General features: G+C 41.9%; 1 protein-coding gene across 1 annotated transcript in view; it reads right to left on the reverse strand.

The window, feature by feature from the left end:
* PBRM1 (polybromo 1) overlaps nt 1-24,604 on the reverse strand; it is an 82,361-nt gene that overhangs the window by 47,847 nt on the left and 9,910 nt on the right. Inside the window, exons 2-13 of the mRNA XM_018562473.1 lie at nt 23,466-23,621; nt 22,262-22,359; nt 19,902-20,049; nt 18,029-18,178; nt 17,602-17,718; nt 16,974-17,042; nt 15,813-15,911; nt 13,337-13,422; nt 13,104-13,171; nt 11,724-11,982; nt 9,733-9,874; nt 5,429-5,529 (exon numbers count right to left, since the gene is read on the reverse strand). Coding sequence (XP_018417975.1) covers nt 5,429-5,529; nt 9,733-9,874; nt 11,724-11,982; nt 13,104-13,171; nt 13,337-13,422; nt 15,813-15,911; nt 16,974-17,042; nt 17,602-17,718; nt 18,029-18,178; nt 19,902-20,049; nt 22,262-22,359; nt 23,466-23,606 — 1,478 coding nt within the window. The 5' untranslated portion in view covers nt 23,607-23,621. The remainder of the gene's footprint in view (nt 1-5,428; nt 5,530-9,732; nt 9,875-11,723; nt 11,983-13,103; nt 13,172-13,336; nt 13,423-15,812; nt 15,912-16,973; nt 17,043-17,601; nt 17,719-18,028; nt 18,179-19,901; nt 20,050-22,261; nt 22,360-23,465; nt 23,622-24,604) is intronic.

Consider the following 24,604-nt stretch of genomic DNA (forward strand, 5'->3'; position numbering starts at 1 on the left):
TTTAAATACCAAATTCTGTGTATACGTATTGAAATGTCCTTGTGTACAGATGGTTTGTAGGGAATCCTTTTGAATTCACACTCTGGATACTGTACACCCTAGGTACCTTAATACCCATTTGGGGCTAACCTTCTTCCTCACTCAAAGAGAAGTACTGTATATATTTTTACATTTGTTGTTCTTTTCGTCTCCATTTTCTTTGGTATCAGTCCCATCAGTACCCAATTGTTGGGTAATTGGTTTCTTTATAAACAATATTTGGCCTTGATGGGCGGGTGCGTTTTCACCAGCACCTTCACAACCTTTTTATTGTACTTTGGGTTGCACAGCTTCAAATATCACAAACACATGGGACCGTTTACTGCCCCTTGTATTCCCGTTTTCATTTTCTCTATTCATCTTTTTATAAAATCATAACATGCATTGTTTATATCATCTATTGCAAATTGTACCTTTGTTTTGAGTTATTTTCATTTAAATCTTATTTACGCTCTTATGTCTTTAATCCAGATATTTGTTGGACATGTCAGTGGCACACCTTCAGCATATAAGCATTTTTGATTATGCATCCCAAAGATGCAGCTTTGCGGTTATTGATGATTGCTTTAACTTACCATGTTAGTAATAAGTTAATTCAATATGGTGGTTTTACTTGCACAAGGTACCCTGGTCTTTTACATGCGCTTTAACCATAAGGTTGGCTGCAGATTATGATCAGGACAGCATATGCACTAATTCTGTCACCTAGGATGTAGTTTTTATTTTATTTTTCGGCACCATACCCTGGGATACTTTTTCTACCCTTTTTTTCCTCCTATTGGTTCCATTCATCTTTTTTTGTTTTATTTGCCTCACTTTAACCCCTTCATGACTGAGCTTGTTTTTGGTTTCTGTTCGTAAATACTCCAGTGCCTTTCCCTGTCTCTAATGAGATCGCTCTGACCAGGAGGCTGACAGCAGCTCCGGTTGCTAGGTTACCCCGATTCATACTACGCATGCGTGGACTGAAGGGACCGGGACACTGAGCTCCATTGGAGGGAACGAGTATAGCATCCTGTTTGCCAACACCACGACATACTTGATAGGCAACGGCTGCGTCAAAAACAACGATTCTTTTTTCTCTGCACACTGAGGCATTCAATTATTTGTAAAATACATTAAATACCTTGCTGAAGAACTTAATGTTAATTCTCCAGAGCGGACTCCTGTCTCAATTGTCTTCTACAGCATGGTATTTTGCAGTACACTGTGATCATTTGAATGAGGTTGCTTGGTGGGAATATGACGCCATTCTGACGACAGGGGGGTGGGGGACCGTTTTTTGTTTTTTTTTCCATTTGGTCTCACTGGTTGTGTCACTGTTAATGTTGGTTATACAACATTCTGGTTTTCAGTATGCTTTTAATCACATCAAGTCTGATAAAGGGGACCCTGCGTGACCCCGAAACATTGCACTTTTTGATGTGACATAATCCGTGAATAAAAGATATGTTTTTCTGGACACAATTTAACGGTGGGCTGGTGATGTTTCTGATATCGGTCTGACTTCTGCGGCGCCATCCGCAGTCATTATAGCACCCACTTGCTCATTAAAGGGGTATCCGATAAGGAGTGCGGCAGTATCCTCATGAGGTGTTAGGAAGAGGCTAATTGTTAAATAGTTCATTTTAAGTGTTCGGCTAAAGTATGAACTTAGAGAGACAAAACAAATGATTGAACTAAAATTAGAAAGTTCACTTAGTTCGCCGTAGGCTTCATTCAAACCTCATCGTTTTGGTGTTCTGAGGTTTAAATACAAAAACAAAAAACCTGCATGCTGCATTTGTGGTATCTGCAAAGCGTTCCTTTTATGCCAGTTGCCTTGATTTTACTTTTTTTACAGATCTAGCATGACCTGGATGATTGAGAACCTTCACAGACATTTTATGATGCGATGAATGTATTTGTAACGTACCTACAATGTACTACACTGAAAAGCAGCCCTATTCTCAGCTCTTGGTATTGCAGCAAGAAAGAAAAAAAAACTTACAAATTACTTTGTGCATATGCAACAAAAAGAAAGAACCTAAAGCTGGCGTGTATGGGAATTCCTCTCACTACAGCAATCACTGTATGAAAAATGTATATAATGAGAAGGCAGTCCGTACGTAAGTAATTAACCAGTTGACATCCGCGGTGTTAAACCCCCTTCCCATCCAGGCCATTTTTCAGTATTCAGCGCTGCGGTACTTTGACTGACATTTATTCCGTCATGCAGCGCTGTACTGAAATGAATTTTATACCCTTTTTTGGGGACAGATAGAGCTTTCTTTTGGTGGTATTTATTCACCACTGGGGGTTTTATTTTTTTACTATATTAAGGAAAAATTACCAAATTTTTTAAAAAAAACACAGTTTCCCCTATATTAAATTATAAAACATTATTACCCAATTTTTTGGTAAAATATAAAAGATGGGGTCACGTCGGGTAAAAAGACACTAAACATGTCAAGCCTTAAAATTGCGTGCGCGCGCGAAACCTCAAAAAACGATAATACCCAAAATTGGCCACCGTGCGTGCCCGCTAGGGGGCGCGCGCGAGCAGAAAAAAATTGCCGTCTGGAGACGGCAACCAGCAGATGCTGCAGTGCCGTCCGTCCGTTTTTTTTACTACGGGCGGACTGCAAGAGGTTAAAGCAAAAATGCGGAACGCATGTTGAAGCATTTACTACATGAGCTTTTCTGCCTCGTTTGTCACGCATTTAGGACCCCACTGAACTAAATGGGCATGCGTGGCACGCGCAGCACAAAAACATGAACGAATGCGCATGGAACGGCATGGTGTAAGGAACATAGCTGCACACATTAAGATTCACATTTATTTTCAACACAGAGCGAATTTACCAGCAAAACCTCTACCACAAAGCAATAGAATTATGTTCAGGTATGAATACGGATATAACAAAGCTGCATGTCTGCTTATTCTATGACCATGGATAAAAATGCCATGCTTGTAAGGACAAATTTACATTTAGTAAAGTTGTCCTTAAAACAAAGCCCCCGCAATTTCCTTGAAAATAGCTCAGTTAAATACTTACCTTCATCACCACCACAGAGTTCTTAATGGCTCAGCCCTGCCCAGAGCTCACAAGTGCTTTTGCCCATTAATGCATAGTCTGTAGTCTGCTGGATGATCAAGAGCTACAGTGAGTATGTACCATCCATCGGACTGAATGTGCGTGTACACATTAGGCAGAGGGCCCGGCTGAAAAGTTCTGAATGCAAAGCTGTGCAACACTGGGTAGGGCTACACAGAGAAAACTCGGGAGAAATGGTTTAGGCAAATATCTAGCCATGTCTGCTACACTCAGGGTAGTGGGGAGTTTATGTAAAGGACAAAAGTGAACTTCTCCTTTAACAATGATTCTAGGTTGCCTTTACTAAGTCTTCCAAAAGTCTAGAAGGCCAATGAGCTAATTTTTAAGGAAATCTAAACAAACATTTTTCTACAGTTCCTTAAAGGAGAACTATGGGGTTAAGGCTTTTCCCCATAGTTCTCCTTAGGGTAACGGGTGGACACAAACTAGCGTCCTCCCATCACCCTAGGCTCAGTATACCGCGAGCTGTCCCTCGCAGTATACTGAGACGCCGCAGTATACTGCGAACTGCTGCTCGCGGTATACTGAGACGCCGCAGCTGAAGCGGATCCCGACAATTATGCCGGGATCCGCCCAGCTGCGTGACTGACAGCTGGCTCTGCCTATCTAGAGGCAGAGCCAGCTGTACCCGCCCCCTCCGTTCCGCCAGTCAGCGCTGGCGGATCGGAGCGGGGAGGGGGGAATCCAGCCGGGGAGCCGTGATGGGATCGAGAGGTGAGCGAACGCCGGTATGTGTTCGCTCACCTCCCGATCTACTGAGCCGACCTGTGGCAGTCTCATTGTCACAGGTCGGCTTGAACTATGAGGTGAGTGAAAAGCATTCACCTCATAGTTCTCCTTTAAAGGCATAGCGCCATGCAGGTTTTGAATAGAGTAGAGAGGGTCTATTTGACCACACATGTGGCCATTTTCTGAAAATTACAATCAATCTCAACTAGCTTGGAGTCATATGAATGATCCCATAGATTACTTGAACCTAATAAAGAGCAATTTATAATTAAAAAAAAAAACAACAACCATGAACAGATTTGAAAGTGTTGGTGGAAGTTTGCGTCAAACTGTTTTTGTGACCTGAAATTGGCTGAAGATTGCCATGTATATCTCTAACATTGTTACTCTATGAGGTTTTTTATAGCGGTGTCCTTGTTAGATTCTTTTATTCTCAATCGTTGTCCTAGGGCACCAATGTCCTTTCCCACACTATGTTTAAAACTAAAAATAAAGCTAATTAAATTTGCCTGGCATTTCATGTTAGCTACTTGTCTTGATCTCTGAAGCAAAAGGGATGCCGATTTTCAAGGTGACTGGTTTTGATGATCTAGAATTATTTTTGCTCATGTGCTCTCCCTGTGTTAAGTTCAGTAGACATCGACTGGAGGCATGTTATGTCTGTGCTCACCTTCATGGACCGGAATGTCATAATGAGCAGCAAGAGAAGATAACTAGTGTCAATGTAAAGGTGGCCATACACTTTACAACCATCGCAAGACCTTAGTCTTGCGATGGTTGTAAAGCAATTAAAAAAAAACTTACGATCTGCCCATCTTGGACAGGCAGATCGTACTTGCGATCATCGCAAGCCCGCCCCGCTGAGGGGCGGGCTTGCGATGACCGCAATGCTGAACGGGCAGTGTGCGTGTGCGCACACCGGCCCGTTCGGCATTTGTCTCCTGAGCATGCCGAAAACCGTAAGATTTTCGGCAGATTTTCGAACATGCTCATTAGACAAAAGACGTGCGATCGTACAGTAAAAACGGTCGCACGCCTTCGATACACTTTGCGATTATCGTACGATCGCGGGATCTGCGATAATCGCACAGTGTATGGGCACCTTAACTGGTACCTAGTGCCGCTCTGAAACTTTCAAATGTTATGCCCAAGTCAGCTTGTTAAAGGCCCCCTTAGGGGATGTACTTCTTGCAAGCTGTATCCACTGGAGTGTATTGGGAGCATTGACCCTAGCTACCAGGGAATACAGAAAGCATTCCCTTTATAGGTGAACAGCATTCCTTAAGAATTCACCAACAAGTGTTGGTGGAATCGAGATTAGCAAACATCAAATTGCATGTGTGAAGCCAATATACACGCCTGATATTCAGTAACTGAAAGGCCAAATTGGAAGCCCTTGATCATCATCAGTCTATTAGACAGTACAGCTAATGGTGACAGGTTAATCCTCACTGCTGGTGTGAATGAGGATCCACAAGCAGCAAAACAGATTACAAGCCCTTGCCTACAATATGAACACAATGGAAGCAGAGGCGTAGCAAATTCCAGGAATCAAAACGTACCTCTTCCTTTTAGCACTGCCGGTGTCAGATGTGGCGGAGGAAATCATGCTGTCGCCGTCCTCTATATCGAGGTCTCTACGAGCCAGCTCTTTCTTTTTCGCCTGAAATAAAGAACAAATCTCCAGAGTCAGCCTCGCTCTGCCAAACGTTCCCAGAATACATGAATATTAAACAGCTGCATAGATCAGTTTCACTCGGAAAAAGCTACAACTGGTATCAGGGTATAAATATTAAAAGCCTCCAGAATCTGTGATACAGCAGCTTAGACACATTTACATTTCATCATGCAAAACATTTCTGCACATTTGTTGCTGAAGCACAGTACTGCGTGTATAATGCCATCTCACTACTGCAGCAAACAGACAAGGACAGCTCGGAGCCGCTTAGGCCACGATGCCTTTTACAATAACTGCACCATTCCGAAAACTAAACCTTTCCACAAAAAACGTGAACACTGCTGGATTCAATATAATGTGTACACAGTAGACGTGCAATAAACTCAAATACGAGAAAAAAGGGTTTTCGTATTTTGCAAACCCAGAAGAACTAACGAAATGCTAAAAAACAATTCCTACATTACTCCAACGTTAAGACTTTATAAGTTCCAAAAGCAACGCATAGGGCACAATTTACTAATGGGTGACGGGAGGTGAAGTGCGTTAGATTTATAGTAAGCGCTTGCAAATAGAGTCTTCCTAACCCTTGTGTATTGAATTGTATTGTAACTTTACTGTCTCCCCACAAACTGTTGGTAGTATATAAATCCTGCAAGTTGTTGCGACAGTACAGTGGCACTGTACATTTAAGACCTGGTTCACATTCCCACGTTCTGGAACCGCAGGTTCACGCACAATTGCATGCCTCAAATGCTGCGCGGCCCTGTTGATGTCAATGGGGTCATATCTGTGCGGCACTAGGGCTCATGCACCTGCTTGTACGACGAGTAACCCGCGGTATTTTTGGCGTATGCGATTGCACTGCAACAACCGCGCGGATTGCTAGCCGCGATTGGGGTGCCATTAGAAATGAATGGCACCGCAAGCGCGATTTGCATTTGTGCACGATTCTGGGATTGTGAGCAAAACTCCAGTTTTAGTAAACTCCCCCCATAATGTCAATCATAATTTCTGCCCAGGAGGTTACAGAGGGAATCTGTTGACTTCTAGTAACAGGAGATTGTGCCCTGAGCTACAGGCAGACAATTTCTCACAAACACAACCTGGAAGCATATACAGCAGAGCACTATTTGTTCCGATCGCACTGGACAGGAACGCAGGCTATGCTGTGTCTGCGTTCTGGTGCGGGCGATTGCACTGTGGGCGGGGGTGTATGGCTGCGGTGCTATTGACTTTAATGCACCGCCACCGGGTTACTATGCCATACATTTTGTTTCAGCAGCTAACCATGATGGAACGCATTGTACATGGTGTGAACAAGCCCCGAGCTCTGTGAAACGCCGGCTGTTACGCACTTGAAGGAGCTTTTGCCAGTATTGGATTTTTTTTCACTGTTCCAGTGCAGATGAGAGCCTGAACATGGGCCAGATGTAGTAAAGTATGACGTGTGATGAAGAAAATCTGCATGAAATTACTTCATGAAATAGCTTCTTTTTTATGACTGGTTCATTATACCTCACTTAGTACTTTCTTAAGGTGCCCATACACCTTACGACCATCGCAAGACTTGTCTTGCGATGGTCGTATGCTTCTTGAAAGCCCGTACGATCTGCCCACCTTGGACGGGCAGATCGTACTTGCGATCATCGAAAGCCCGCCCCGCTGAGGGGCGGGCTTCCGATGACCGCAATGCAGAAAGGGCAGTGTGCGCGTCGGACGAGCAGGCTAGAAACCCGCCGACAATCGTACGAGCGTACTCATACGGTGACAGGATGGAATTGGTCTGCGTCCGAGCCAGAACACGCTCACCCGTACAGACCTGCACTTGGTGAGCGTAGGGCGGCGTACTCCCATAGAGGACAGGGGCTGCGTACCAATCACAAGCAGCAACTGTCCTTCCCGGTATCTGCCCGATACGGCCGCGCACACAGCACGGAGCTGTATGTGCCGGCCTTTTCTCGTGTGAATGAGGCCTTAACATCAATTTGAATTTGTCTGCTTAAATCTGAACACAGCCACATAGCTAATTATAAGACACATTATTTTAATTTGCCTACCACCACCCCTCCCACTAAACAATTTCAATTTGTCTTCCCAATTGATTTGTACAGATTATAGGTCACAGAGGTGAAAAAAAATTCTGAAGTGGTTTATCTTGGACTGATTTTTTTTTTACATCTCAAAAACCTGACATTTTTACAGGGATGTGTAGACTTTTTATAACCACTGTATGTCATCCTAGCCAATTAAGGGACCAAAGACGCCAAACCCAGAAGACCTGGCACATTATGGCAAATGCCTCCTGGTGGCCCAAAATTTACCATTTGTGGTGACAATTTACTACCTCTTTAGGGACTTTGACAAGTCAAGACATGGTTTGTCACCACTAAAATCAACTGAAGGGCAGAACCACCCAATCAGAACAGAGCTTTAGAAAGGGCTTGCAACCACTTTGTTAGGTCTTTAAAGACAGGTGCAACTTCTAGTTAAGGTAAGACACTGAGACCCCAAGTGAGCATGAACAACTTCTGCAAATTAAATCCACAAACACACAAGGCTAATAAGTGCTTAGGGGAGCAATCATCTCATTAGGATGCATCCAATCTCTGTAGAGAAATAGTTGAAAAACAGGAGGCAAGGGAATAGTCTTTGTAGCTTTAGAGATTCAAACAACCCAAGACTGGAAACGGCACAGAAGCAATACGCTGTTGCCATAGTTTTAGAGTAGTACACACTGCATCAATAAGGGCTGAAACAGTCTCCTTTAATTTGGGAGTAAAAGCAGTAGACTACGACTCCTCAGGGGTAAGCTCATCAATCAAAGCCTGAATAAGACAGACAGTCTCTTCAGCAGATGGCTTAGAAGACACTGGTAGATCACATACAGTATCTGCAGGTGAGAGCGTGCTTGTGGCCTCTGCGAACAGTCAGCAAAATAACTGGGTAATTTGGGCCATGAAGTCTTGCATGACAGTAGTAAACACCACAGCCAAAAGGGCAGAGGATGCAACCACACCTAATGGAACTAGAGAGGACTCCGCAGATAGACCCCAAGCAGTGGGCAACATGACTCCAGGCTGCAGGCATTCACATCATCACTAGGCACCTCACTCCACCCAGGGGATGATGTCAGTGGTCCGTCGCATAGTGTTAACAAAACTGGTGGGATGCGCAAGAATGCCACCTAGCAACCTACGTAAATGAGGAAGCTCCTGATGTTTGGCCCAACCAACCTACTTACTACATGAGTCTTCAGAGACAGGGCAAGCTCTAAGGCAATGCCAGCAACTCTGGACCTGAAAAGCACACTGCAGCTAACTTTTACTAGAACGGAGTCAGGAAGGCGCCCCACACAGAACCCAGTGCCGAAAGGTCACTTTCAGACTAACCCCAGTAACGTCTAGTGCACTGGGGTCTGCATGTGGTACGCCAAAGACCAGGCTAAGGATGACCACACCAGATAGCTGCAATTAAAGAAAGCTTCAGCAGCAATGTATTGAAGAGTCATGACTGGAGAAAAAAAAAAAAAAGAATAAAAGTGCCGACAGTAAGAGGGGTTATTCAGGGCTGGCCCGGTTTGTTTGCCAGTGTCCACTTCCCCTCTAGTCAGCAGTATAACCCAAAGGTTTACAACTTCATTTGTCCTTCAATGGACCAGAAAGAAAAGAGTCTAATAGCTGAAGACTCTATTGGCAGAACAACTTGAACAGGGGCTTACCAGACAGGACAGAGTCCAGGGAACTCTACATCTCTTAGGCTGCACAGGTCAATGCCTCCCACCTGCTCCATCAGCACTCTCCCTATCCACTCTTCGAACCTCGCACAAATGATGCTCCTAGCCAGTTAACCCCACAGTGACCCCTAAAGGTTCCACAAAGTTACTTTTAACACTCCCGGAGTCCTGTACAACAGAAAGTCAGTTAGACTCTTTCACAGACAAAATTATGCAAATGTGTCCCCTATTACTAAATTAAGGTTATTCCAAAGAAAACAAACAATTATATTTTATTATTGTATGCAGAAAAATAAACTTTACAGTTTACGTCCAGGTATTTCAGCATCTGTCTGTTACTAGCTGACTTGTTGCTATGATACAAATTATGTTGTTTTGGTAAATTCAATCTTCAGAATGCTAATAAAAATTGATTGAACAAGAACATAATAGAATAAAGTAAAATATAGATTTACCTGCATAAGCTGCTGCAATTTAAACACCCTTTTGTATATTGCAGAGTTTGGAACATTATACCGTTTAGCATTCTCAAACATCAAATTTAATTCGGCTTCCAAGTGGTCCAGACTCTCAAATTCTTGGTTCTTTAGCTTATTTCTGCATAGAAGAAAAGGAAACACAACTTATCACAAAAATTGCTGTGGAAAAGGTAATAAACGTTTTACCATGGCTGACAAAAAGCTTTATATTCATTAGAGGGTTAGAACCACTGTTAGATTTTTCCCACTGCTTTCCCACTGCCTCTTTTATATGGGAGATTCTCATTTCCAATCTTTTGATATAGGCATCAAGAAAACAAACAAACAGGAAGTTGGACTATTAGACTGCGGGAGGGTTAGAACCTCAAAAAGTTTCTACTGCTGTGTCTTCCTTTACTTCCTGCCCATGTAATAACTGTCAGACAGACATTTAAAATGTGCTGGAAATAGATATGCTTTAGGTGCAAACCAAAGTCCAAAAATGCATTGCGTGAGGAAACTAAACTGAGACAGATGGGACAGGCACAGTCTCTAGTCAATAGGGGCAAACTATTAGTGGACAAAAAAGAAAAAGGTTCTAATTTTTTTTTTTTTAAACCTAGTCATATTACATTGCTTGTATTTCGAAAAACAAAATACATTAAACTATAAATTAAATAAATTACAGAATACAGAGCTGCATTCATTTGTGCTTTTTTCTATCTAGTTGAATAAAAAAAAAACCTAAATGGAAAAAGTAGTTTAAAAATTTACATTACTCGATAATAGTCTAAGCAATGTTCTACAGTCAAAAAATACCTGGTGATCAGTCCCTTCAGAAAACAACTCCTTCCTGGAGGCCATGTTAGGCACATGGCAGACCTAGTCATATACGCTGGAGAGGGATGAGGAGAGCCATGCAATAGAAAGGGATGAGGTGCAGTGTGCAATGTAGAGGGGCGAGTTGTGGCATGCAATAGAGAACGATAAAAAACTATCAAGCTGCTAGTACACAGTAGAACAGGAGAGAGTGGAGGGAAAACACAACATACAAAATGACACAAGTGTGCCCCTTAACAAATCACAGTCCCATGGAGCTGCAGAGAGAAACATTTGTGAAGGTTTAGTAATTCTCTTCAGTAGGAAAAAGTAACATCACTTCCTCATTCACAAAATAGAATACTATTGCGTTATTCCGGATGAGTAGGACAGGACTGGCTAGTGTATGCGGTGGCAAATATCACTGGTGACAAGAGTACTGGGGAAGTGAACTGTGTAATGGAGTGCAGATATCACTGATTTTAATGTACTGTATACTGGAAAGAAAGCTTTGTGCTAGAGACAAGCTTTTACTTCTGGTATGGAAAGGAGTGATGTGTGCTGAGGACACACATCTCACTGGTCCCTCCCATTGCACTATACTCCCTGCACAAAATAAGTGAATTCACTTCCTGTATAAGCAGTCTCCTCCTAATTAATTTTAAAGTCTAATTTTCGGGGACTTCTGGAAACACAACTACTATAGCTAGCAGATTATTAATACTGGGCATGCACCGATATATGGGCCCCTGAAACATATCGGCCGAAAATGGCAGTTTTGGCATAATGCCTAAAGTGCCATTTTCTGGCCAAAACAGTGTTTGTACATAATTGAGGACAGAGTATGGTTACTATATCCTCAATTATGAATGAATGGGAAGTGATCTACATCACCTCCTGTTAATTCATGATTGTAGTTATAGTAAATATGCTATGAATGATCAGGAACACTCACTATAGAGGATTCTTGCACATTAGTTACAAAAAAGTTAAAATAAACATTTTCAGTTTTGGTCTGACATTTTTTTTTCAGTTTGATTTTGAAATTTTCATTTCGGTGCACTTCTAATTACTACTATTAGTTGGCAAAGAGAAGATGAATTGCCTATGTATGAAAAAACATTTAATTTCAGTCTATAAAAAGGTAAAACAAACAGTCATATCTTTACCTGATCTGATATAACGAGATGGGATTTTTGATTTGCTGGTAATAATCAGGATATTTTTTCTTTGATGGAAGTTGAAAGAAAGGTTCAGCAATCAGTTGACCCTGGTTATTTCGGCAAGACCTGACAGTCTCATAAAGCTGGTATAAAGGATTTGATATGTCCATAAAAGAAGCAACACTTTCGCCTTCCGACTCTGCTTCGTCATAGCGGATGGATGATGAAGATGTTGCTGCTGTAGCTGTAGCTGCTGCTGCCGCTGCTATGGAAGCAAATGCATAATATCAGTACAGAAACCTGTGTATTTAGCGGAACTACAAAGGGTAATTATAAAAATTTTAGAATGGCCTCACTAAAAGACAGAATCTCAAAAATGTACAGTGCTCTGGTCAACACACACACACCCTCCCACGCATCCTACATTTTGTCCTATGACCCGTGTTCAGCACTGATCATAGCAGAGAACCTTTTCCATGTTTGCCATGTCTCCCACATCTTTTAGTAATCTCTAAATGGGTTTAGGGGTTTCAAACGTCTGCATTCCATAATGCACTGTATGGTGAAATATCTAGGTTATAGGTGCAGGAGGAGAGGTCAGTGATATCTGTCCCCTATACACACAGTTCAGTCCTCAGTATTTTTATCCCCATTAATGTCTGCCCTCCAAGTACACAGAGCTCACTGCCCAGTATCCATGCAATCAGAGCAATCTGTACTTATTCACACAGAGTTCATTCCCCAGTATTAATTGCACACATTTGGAGCATTATGTAAACATTAGCAATTAATCACTACTATGCATTACTAAAAGGAACAATTTGTTTATATGTGCAGTGATCGATTTGTACTGCTAGAAATTTAAGTGATCACTCACTTAAAGTGACACTAAACCCTAACTAATAACAAAAATGTATCTTAATTTGTGCATCACTCAGCTGTAGATCCTCAAATTATTTCTGAATTTGTGCTGCAGCACTCCTTCCTTCTGGAGGGTGTCTACTTTTGTTCCAAAGGGTCCCTGTGCATGTTGTAAATTAGCCACCGCTCCAAGCTCACTCCTGTGATAGACTACAGTCTCAATACTAATTAGTTACCTAAAACATCTCCTGAACAACTGACTGTTACCCATAGCAACTACTAAATATTGTATTACTTTGACTTAGCTACTAAAATAACCCAGATAGATCAAGACTTAAAGCTCTTTCACTCAGACAATGCCAACCAACCAATCACTGCCTTTGCATAAACTCCTCTTCACAGAACAATTAATTTACCCTTTTCTGAAGTCAAATATTGAATCCCCTGTAATTTTGTGGTTGATGAATTTATGAGAGTAGGAGAATAGGGGTAGTAATTTTCAGTATAGGCTTTCCCTATAGACACTCTCAGAGCCATACTGCAGTGCCATTGTGATAGCAGAGAGTCTATCCCCCTGTGCAGGTCGCTTGTTCCTGAAAGAAGTAGTAGATATAAAGTATTAGCAAATCATCCTTATTATTGGTTTCTGGAAAATCAATTCAACAAGAAAATATGGTTGAAAAGAGGGTGCCAACCCCTTATGGGAAAAAATATACACCCCTTATGAACCATACAAGAATGTGAGAGCAGTTTTGTACCTGCTACGTAAACTTGACTTGGAAGACTCTGTATAATCAACTTCTGATTTCTTCATGGCAAAAAGTTTCTTTATGTTATTTGCATCCTGGAAGAAACAGGGTAAATATGTTATGCGATTTGAATACATTCAAAAGACATTTTATCTGGACTTTTAGGACAGTAGAAAAAAGAAAAAAAAGTTTTAAATTGGATACAATGGGGATGAATTAGAACTCCTGTCATGTGCTCAGATAGAGATTTCCCCTCACTTCTTGTCAGGGTGACAGCTGTTCATTCGACTTCCTGTCTGTTAAAACAGCTGTCCCTGGGACAGTAAGAGGAAATATCTCTCTAATGGACCCTAGAGAGCAGTAAAAACCTGGCAGGAGTTTTCTAATCTTTTCTCACACAATCCCAAAAAGTTTTGGCTGGACATTGACTGTAAAGTGAATTTCCACTTTTGCAGCCAAATTGGCATAACTCCCATTTTACATTTGTTACGTTCATATAGCATAATAAAAATTGCTGCTTACATTTAAGTGTTTTTTACTTGCTTAAAAAATCCTATCTAGCTTCCCCCACTATATAATGTGAAGGAGGGGGCTGTGGGAAGTTATGTTAACTCTAATTAACCCTGTCTGTACTGTGCTGGCAGATTTATCAGTTGTAAACTAGATTTGAACACTGTCTTTAAGGGTTAAAGACTTAGAAGCATTATATGTTAATGAGAGGAAGCGTAGTCTGTCCCTCTACATTCCCTTTCAAACAGTTCAAAGTAACCTTTAGCAAAGAAACATCTATAAAAGGTGAGACATATTTTTAAGAAATAATTTTTATTATTGGGAACACACGTGAATTGGAACACAAACACATAGTAGGGTTTTCTCAATTCTGACTGAAAAATACACTTTAAAAAGGTCAGCTCAACTGGGCTTAGCTACCTAAACTACGTACTGTATCCGCTTGAGTGGTTTATCTCCTACCCTGTCCTCATGCCTCATGTCGGGCTGTATTGGGAGGAGACGCTACAGACGGCCCTGGGTCTGCACCGACCTACAGTATTCCTATTGTGCATTGTGTTACGTGAACTACCACTGATGTAGATAATATGATACCGCTCAGATACTGATGACTATCCTGTTGATGATATCCAAAGGCCTACTGGCCCACAAGCTATTGCCTTTCACGTGTAATTTCCTGTACTATGTCCAGTGTTTATTTTTGTCAAGGTGAAAATGTTTATTTACCTTTTTGTACCGCATTTTAAACTTTAATGAACTCAGATTGAACTAAAAAAAAAGGTCAGATTTACACAGTTCTGGTGCCTTACCACATGCATATTAATGTGCATCACTGTAAAGCAGTCAATTAATTCTGAATTGGCTGCCCATATATTTAGACCTTTTTAATGCACATGCAACATTTATTTTTCTCGTGTATCACAAAGCATAGAGGGCTCACGTGTTTGTTTTGGTGTGCTGGGCGGCTATTAGAAATGAATGGCTTTGCATTCTGGGTATTTATACAGGGATGATACTTCCCCAAATCTTTCTGGTTTAAGTGTTTTGTTCTCTATTGACTGGTATTATCCTTCCAGATCTACGTATTGACTGTTCTGATTTCCAATTTTTGTATTGTTTGCCCTATTTGCAAAGGCTTAAAGAAAAATAAATACATAAATAATAATGAATGGCAATGCACCACAGTTCCGGTGTTAACATGCATTGCGTTAAATGCACACATCACTGCAACATGAAATATTAATCTGGCCCAAGGACTCCTACACATAGGATTTAAAGGGGAGCATGGTGGACAATCTTGATGCCCCCCAAGAGCTCCTTAAAAGAGAACTATGGCGTAACCTTTTTTCTCCCATAGTTCTTTTTAGGGTCACGGGAGGACATATACTAACCTCCTCCCGTGACCCAAAGCTCAGCTATTGCTCGCTATATACTGAGAGCACTGCAGCTGGGGCGGATCCCGACAATACTGTCTGGATCCACCCAGCTGCGTGAGTGACAGCTGGCCCTGCCTATCTAGAGGCAGATCCAGGTTTGCCTGTCCCCTTTCCCCGTCCGTTCCTCCAGTCAGTGCTGGAGGATCGGAGAGGGGAGCAATCCCTGCGGGGAGTGGTGACTGCCAGTCAACGCTCTCTGCAGGTAGATGATCGGGAAGCGAGCGACAGTATGTGTTTGCTCACTTCCTGATCTATAGAGCCGACGTGTAATAGTTTCAATGGTCACACATCGACTCTAACTATGAGGATGGGTGGAAATCACTCACCTCATAGTTCTCCTTTCAATTATCAGGTAGATTGGTCTGAGCCAAAATGGCTCAGCGTATACAGTTGTGTGGCTTTGCATCTTACTGGTGACTGAATTGAACTGCTTTTCCTGAAAGGCAACAGGAACAACTGCTCTGGGTGCTCTACTTCATGTATTACCTGTATGTTCGGTACCTGTCCTGATTGAATGCTTTGTAATGTCTTTCACTCACCTTAAACACCTGGGAACCTGGCTCGTTGTAAGTTTTCGCATTCTTTGCTAGCAGATCAATGTCTTTGGCCATTGCATTAACACTTTTATAGTAACCAGACTGTAATAAAAACAAATGACATTATAAAAATGATGAACCTACTAGACCAGCCTTCCTCAATCTTTTTACCACAAAGATAAAAACCAGTCATCAGAGGTCAGTGGGAAAAATGTCTCCCTTACAGTTGAGGTCAGAACACCACCCATATAGACAATAATCGTCGTCAAATTGAAAGTAAACCAGCGACTGCTCAAGAGACACCTCTAGCAATCTCTGGAGGAAACTCTGTTGAGAATAACTGTTCTAGAAGAATGACAGAGCCCCTACCTACTAAAACACAATGTTCGTATTATTTTATTCATACTACTTTTTAAATGCAAGACAACAACCACACCACCATACAGATAATCTTTTATTCACATAACAATTAGCATTGTGGTTTAATTAGATTACATGTTTTCTTCTCTAGTATTAAAAAATACTGTAGTGCAGGGGTGTCAAACTCAATTTCACCGTGGGCCGCAACAGCATTATGGTTGCCCTCATTATGGTTGCCCTCATTATGGTTGCTTGTATCTGTAAGACTATATAAATGTGTCTACTCTTTATCATATTACAGCTGCATTTGATTATTACTGATTTTAGTAATAACCTAAAAACTAGCTCTGAAAGTAGAAGTCTCGGAAAAATAAGGGCAATTAGTGTTATTGTGCGGACTCTCAGGTGGCTGTGGAGGTTCTATGGTGGGCTGTGCATGGTTTTAGGAGGGCTGTGTAGTCTCACAAGGGTTACCGTTGGTCTTGGGGGGGCGCGTAGTGCAGGTAACGTGGATCCACAGGAAGGAGGAGATTCGCTGTAAATAGGAGCCACAATTCCCCTTGTTGGGGACCTGGGCAGCGTTTATGTGAAGCCCGACGCCTGTTTACAGCACCAGCTCAGGTTTTAACATTTGAAGCGCCGGTATCAGCACTTATAGTATCACAGTATCGGGGTATTTTCACAAGTACTAGTTAAAATGGCCAGTAGGGGGGTGCCGCAGCTGCAGAACAGGTGAGAGGGCCAAATTTTGTTTATTTAACACATTTGATAAAGAAGGTGGAACATGGCTAAAAAGTTGCATACCTGTATCCTCTGTGATACTGTCTTCAGATCTATGGGATCTTTAATTATGGCATAGTAGTCTGGGTAATGCTAGAGATAATAAAATATAAAACCAACTATTAAAAAAAAAAAATATATAAAATGCAAAAATAATTGTGAATTGCAAACAAAAAACACAGTAAATTTTGCTATATTGTAAGAAAGACTGTATATAAATAAACCCCCGTCATCACATACACTAGGATTGCCCAAATGTGCTTAGAACAAATAAATAAAATGCAGACAAGCTTTTAGTTGCCCAGAAAACACCAGCTGTGCATATCTTTTGTCATGTATAGACAATTAGCTATTTTTCCTGACTGCGCTAAAATTATCACAAACAGCCTGCAGAAGATTCCTCCCTGAAAACAACAAAGAACTGTTAAACATGTCTGAAGCGAGACCTGAATTGATAACCATATCCTCCCAGCAAAACATCCAATACGGTTCTCTATTTGAGCCCCATAGAAGGAAAGGTGTCTGTATTACCTGCAGTGCATTCCAGAGTTTTTACAGCCCATGCAAAATAAATGGGCAGCTTACCACAACGCACACAATACTGTGTAGTAAAATCCTGTTCCCATTGTGTGACAGATTCTTTGTCACTCACCATTTTAGATGGGACTTTCTGAAACAGTTCACTGATTAGCCTGCCATTGGGATCTGTGGCAGAGGTGACAGATTCCAAAAGTTGTTCCAGGATGGGCTTCAAATAATTCTGAGATGCCTAAAAATAAATAAGTTTAGTTGGAACATTCACACAAATGTTTTCCTTATAACGTTAATAAAACTCAAGTGTTCCTTTGTCTACAAGAATATAAAATTGGGCAAGAAAAAAAAAAAAAAAAAGTTTGATTGGAACACTCACACAAAAAATGTCTTAAGTTCTCTAGTTACAAATATTGTAGATGGGGGTTTCTCATAACGTAGATAAAGCCCAAGTTAATTTATCTACATGACATATTTAGAAACATTAACACATGGTGATGTCAATTGAAATCAAATGCAATGAAACAATATACAGCACATTGGCACACACTTTCATAACCTACCTCTCCTTCTGCAGTATCCTGTGCATCATCTTCGTCATCGTCCTCCTCGCAGTCACCCTTCTGGACGAACTCATTTTTTGTGCGTACATAAAGATCCCAAAGTTTACATGCAGCTTTGTATTCTGGCGTATCAGACTGTAGAGCAGAATGGAAGAAGTATAGTATTCTTTTTTTTTTTTTTAAAGCATTCTCGTATACAGTAAGGTATGGCCTACTTTATAGAAATTATTCAACCACTGAAGTGTCTGATGTGATTGCATTTCAACACAGGAAGAAATGTGATCTTGCATCATAACTATCAGCTGAGCACAACAAAACAGATTTGTGAGCAAACAGGCTTTATTGTCATTAAATTGCCAAATGATTTCTTAACCACAAGTACCTCATAAACGTACAATAGCACATATACAATACAGACAGATCAGTTGGCTTACTGGGTGTTGGAATATATATTCACACGGGCTATAGGCTGACAGCTTCACTTAAAACAGAACTCCAACCTCACCTGTTTCTGCCCCATCTGCATCTAGTGCTTGGTGGAAAACTGTTCTGCTTGGTAAGGACTTGTCCATTGAGCTGCATTTTTCTGCACACCACCGCAGAACATACATGGTGTAAACGAACCCTAACAACACCCACCCCCCTTTTCCCACTATGTACCTCCAATATTTTTTTGAACAGTATTGCAGCAGGCACACTTCCGGTCTGCAGAAGCACAGCCTCCAAAAACCATTGACTGTCTCAGACCGCTTTGACATCCCCCTGGGCATCAGAGGGTGTCCATCTTTGTTACTGCGTCCCTTGTAGTTAACAGTACATTAGTTTTATCAGGACAAGCATCCATACAAACCTGCCCAGAAGTAATCATGAGGAGGAAGGCAAGAAGCATTTATTGCAGAAGAGACATAGCGCGTATCATCAGCGATAAAAAAAAAATCCTGCTCACAAGCATCAAATCGGGGCTGTAGATTGACTTTAATATCTTTTCTGGCCTCTGCCTACCTTACTTTGGTAAGCAAGGCCAAACTTTTTTGACTTAAAAGATCTAGTCACATTTGTCCAAAGTAAAACTAGTTTGATAAAAGCCCAGGGCTGGAAGCTTCAGACCAACAAAGGTTAACCAAACTGAAAAAAAACTTTCAGCGCATAGAAGGGAAAATAGCGGTCAATTTCAGTTTATGAAAAAAAAAAAAAATTATATATGGTGTCATGTTATGTATTGCTCTGCACTTTCTTTGGAGCCATGCTGGATTGAATAATACTGTATGTGCTAAAAAGCACACAAAAAAGCATCACAGCAAGTGTGCACAGGTCTGTCTGCGACCGCGATCTCGACTAGAAGAAGCCACGACCACGTGTCATAGTGGGGGAAGATGGCTGCGGTTATGTTCGTCACCTGATTTAGAGTTCGCGTATGGAAGCAAAATTTTGCCCAACTTCCTGTTTGCGAACAGAGGTATTGACAGGGGCAGGGAGAGGGAGGGAGAGAGAACTAAGGAAAAAGCATCAGGCTCCTTTTAGTTCCTGGCAACACGTCAGAAGACCTGCTCTGCAGTCACATGGTCAGTTCTGACAGAAATAAATCAGTCTGAATGCTTATTCTCCCCTTCAGCACACAACCAGACAAAGATTGATGGCCAGCACTAAAAGAGGGCTGGGGTAGCATAATCGGCAGGAAAGGTTTTTGCCCATGTATTACTGTCTATCCATTCCAGCAACACCAATAACATAGCTTTATTTTAACACCTGAGCAAAGGCACATTTTACATTCCACTAAGAGCAAGATTGTAAAGTCATTTATGGCTTTATAAAATTGAGGCCATCTTTGCCTTTATAGCAAAGGGAAAAGAAATATCACCTTGTAATATGCTTTGGCATTCTTGAACAGCAGCTGAAAATCTGCAGTCAACAAGCTGACTTCGTCATATTCCTCCATCTTTAGTTTCTGCTGGATTTTCATCAAATCAATCGGCTGGGAAACAATTTCATAGTAATCCGGTTGATTCCTAAAAAAAGAAGAAGTAATTAACAGAAAGCAAATTATAGGTACAGCTATTCACAATCAGGTACTAAAAACAGAGGACACTGACCATCGGGCTTTAACATAAATATTCCAAAATCCAACTTTCAGTTAAACAGTGTTAAAATGTTCCTCCTGTGTTCAGGAGTGCTGCACAGTAATTACCGTACGCAGAACCGTTTCATCTGACCCAGTGCAAGTCTATCCTTCTGCTGACACTAAAAGAGCCCATACACCTTATGAATATCGCACGATTTTCGTCTGCGAATGCGTTTTCGTAGGATAATCGAATAGGTGATGGGAAGTGCACAACCATAATTACTGTAAAACCCTTTCGACTTTTGTCTTTCCAGCAGGCTAGAAAACTTTTATCGAATCGTTCGAAATTCAGTGGATTAATGGCGATTTCGTTCGGGGAAAAAAAAAAAAAATGCAACAAGAACACTGCTCATGCGCAAACAAAAATCTGTTATGTCAATTGACGAAATTCTGCCAGGTGATATTGTCAACGAACGCTAATTGAAATCCACAATGGTCTGTGCATGATGGAGCAGTTGTACGAAAATGGAATGAGAAAATTTGTGCGATGGTTGTGAGGTGTATGGGCACCTTAATACTGAAGATCTATTCCCACTCTGTAGCTTATTCTTTATATCAGAAGCTGGAGCAGTAATGTTTACTAGATACCTGATCGACTGCATATCCGTTTAAGATCTACATCTCTGTATATAAAATATAAATCACAAACATATGGCAGAGCAGGAAAACATAAGCCACCTTACAATCTGCAATCTCAGCAGCAAGACAAAAATATTTTCAAATATTTATTAACTCTGTTTCAGGGCCCGTTCACACCAGATGCAGTGCGTTCCGGCCCGATTCTAGCCAGAACGCACTGCCTCGCATTGCGGCCGGCTCACTTTTTTGTGAAGTGATTGGCACCGTAGCCACGCCCTCCGGCTGCAATGCGAACAGCTGCACGGAATCGCAAGACACATTATGCCTGCGGTCCGGTGCGATCAAAATAGTGCTTGCAGCATTTTGATCGGAACGCACTGCATCTGGTGTGAATGGGCCCCTCAGTCATATTCTACGAAAGGAACTGTAGACAAAGCATGCCACAAGAATCTCCTGGCGAATTGTGGGTTAACCAGAAAGAGGTGGGTGCATCTATAGCAGGGCTAGGCAAATTCCAGCCCTCCAGCTGTGGTGAAACTACAAAACCCATCGTGCATCTGCCTCTGGGAGCCATGTGTAGCCCTTTTGCAATGCCTAATGGTATTTGTAGCTGCACCAAACCTGGAGGGCCAGAGTTTGCCTACCCCGATCTATAGATTTCATATGGAAACAGATATGAAGGGTTGATTTGTCCACATCTAACAGGGTTATTCACAAAAGGGTGAAGAGTCTGGAGAAGGCAGGAGAAGTGAACGATCTAGGACAACATAGTCGTCTAATTCAGCTCACTTTCCATCTCAGCTATGTTGTCCCAGATTGTTCACTTCTCCTGCCTTCCCCAAACTCTTCACCCTTTTGTGAGTAACCCTGTAAAACGTCAAAGCCTGAGCAGGAATAGGAGAAAATAAAAATGGTTTATAAACTAAATTGCCTTATTGGCGTGTCTTATATAATGTGCAAAAAGCAGGAGGTGAAAGTTGAAAACACCAATCTACAACTCGTACAAATTCATAAAGGACAAAAAGAGTTTATGCTTCAACCCAGTACAAAGTCAAGCAAGGATGTAAGGTTCTATCCCAGCTACACACCAGGCAAGGGATGAACCTTCACCACTATTCATCTTCTGATGGACAAATAACAAAATGGTATTGCCATAGCCAGTGGGGCTACCCCTCCACTGTAAGGGTTAAGCAATGTGAAAAAAAAGTTATACTAATCCGAACCGCTGAGCCAGCTGCATGCTTCTCCAGTCTCTGTAGCCTGTCTCCTCCTTTGCATCTTCACATCTATACACTGTCTATAGAACGTGATGATATACAGGACCTTAGACCGCTGCAGCGGAGGGGGGAGAGAGGCTCCAAGGACCGGTCTAAGAGCGCCGGCTCTTTTTTTTTTTTTTTTAACGTGCAAAAAAAAAAGCACTTAACCCTTGCAGTGCAGGAGTAGTCCCACTGCAAGGGTTAAGAAACATTCTGCAAATGACAACCATCATTGATAAAATCACAATAATAAATTTTTACCTGCGTTTCGGTGCCCTAATAAAGAGTTCACATAGAATCCGACCTTGATCATCTTTGTAGTCTCTAACTGTGTTGTAGAGTTCATGGCACACGGCAATCTAAAAAAGAAGAAGAAGTGGTAAATAACATAAGACAACTACAACACAGCAGGTCAATATATCATTGGAGAATAAGGGAACATGAAATATACTTTCTGCCCATAAATACCACTCATGGGATACTTTCACTTTCTAACAAAGTCAAAACTGTACATTTTATATCACTATAAACTTATTACCATGGAAAAAAAATACAATGGATTAGATTGTAAGCCCTCAGGGGCAGGGCCCTCCTTACCATCTTGTCTTGAATTGTGATTGTAAGCACACTACTAGGTCTGCTACCGCCGGCTGTACCAACACCAGCACTCACCCCGTATTGCCAGCTAAGCCGTCTCCGTCCCCCACCTCTTTCACAAACGCAGTGTGACATCACCAGCATCCTCCACATCGCAGAGACTATCGGCCCCAGCACCGCCACAGCCCGCCCCTCCCCCTGTCGGCAATCTCCTTGTCACAGTGTGACACTACCAGGGAAGACCTCGGACTCATCCCCCAAGGACATAACCGCCTAAACCCCCCTCCTTGACCAGCAAGTGAAGAAGACACCGCCTCTACCTCCTCGCCACCCTCGATCAACAGAACAACAGGCAACAGACATCCCACCAAACAACAAGTCGCAGCCAAGAGTCCTTGGAACACCAGAACCATCCATCTTCACTCGTCGCCGATGATTTTATAACACTCCTTATCTAAGGCAAGTAAAGAACACACCGCCACCGCCTCGGCTTCCTCGCTATCTTCAATCAACAGGACAACAGACGACAGACATCCCACCAAACAACGGGCCACAGCAAAGACCATTTGGAACACCGAAACCACCCACCTCTACTCCTCGCCGATGATATCGCAACACTCCTTACCTAAGGGTAAGTTACTACATTTGTTTTGAGTTATTTTCACACAATTTTACTCAGCGCTTCTCCCCTCCCTTTTCTGTTAGACTATGACAACCAATCAACTTCTCTTTTCAGTTTGTTCAATTAAGCTTTGAAAATGAGAGGTGGATGCTGATTTGTTGCCATGCAAAGCTGCTCCAGGTTTTGTCTGCTCCCGTTCTGATAAATTCTCCACAATGTATTCTGTAGGTTTTCCCCTCAACTTACTGGATCCACAGTGGCCACATTAGCAAGTCTCCTCCTTTTCCTGACAGAGTTCGGGGTACTTGTGGCATGGGGTGAATCGTCAAAGTCTCCACCGCTGACACTGCTGGATGGGGACGTGGCTCTGCGTCTCTTGGAGCTCATGAGCTCTACGTTGTCCTAAAATAAAGTGGGACAAAAAAAGTGTTTATCATTCAAAACATCTGAGTAAGATACAAAATATTAAATTGGTCACTTACAACCTTTTGTAAATGTTAGGAGTACATTTAACCCTTATATGCGACCCCCCACATGTTTACATTTCTGAACAATTGTTTCTATACTTTGTAGATTTTAACATCTGATAGTAGCTAACTTCATTATGTAAAACTGGCCACACAAATTACTACTTTATCCGCGAATTGCAAAAATGAAAATCATCATCACAATCAACTGCTCTAGTGGGTATAGAATCAAGTATGTTTGTTGTGTTATATGGAAAGTGATGTGGAAATGTAACTTGGATTTACTTCTTCTCAAAGAGATGACAATATTACTTCCTTTCTCCTCAGAAGCCCACTCCCATCTCTACTCACGCATCATAAATGGTCAGATTCTACTTCCTAGAGGTAAATCCTTTCCCAGATGTCGCATGTTGCCTGTGCTCTGAACTTTTTCCACACACAGATCAGTCCCCTTCTGTCTCTAATCCTGCAAACCGCTACAAAGTTACAATGTCACTGTTGGAGGATCTCTGGATGAATGCCATGCGCTCGTTAGGCCTAGGTTCACACTACTGCTAAAAAATTATGTTTTTCAGTGTGTTTTTGTAGCACATTTATGATGCTTTGTCATGCGTTTTCCTGCATTTTTCTTTTGACCAATGACAAGTAGGGCTGCAACAAATAAATCGACTAAAATCGATGATTGTCAATGTTTTCCATCATCGATTAGTCAGCTTTTGATTAGTAGCCCCTGTACGCGGCTCCACGCATGCCGCACCACCTCCCCTAGCTCTGAGCTCTCTCCGGCCGTTGCCCGCCAAGATGATCACGTCGTTGCAGGGGGACTGCAGTGTGGGGGAACGGCAGCTGCCGACAGTCCAAAGATCTCGGGGGGAAGAAAGTAAAGTTGCTTGAAGATGGCAGGTAAGATTGCCTACA

This window comes from Nanorana parkeri, unplaced genomic scaffold, assembly GCF_000935625.1.
Source record: "Nanorana parkeri isolate BGI_ZX_2015 unplaced genomic scaffold, ASM93562v1 scaffold579, whole genome shotgun sequence".
NCBI classification, from domain to species: domain Eukaryota; kingdom Metazoa; phylum Chordata; class Amphibia; order Anura; family Dicroglossidae; genus Nanorana; species Nanorana parkeri.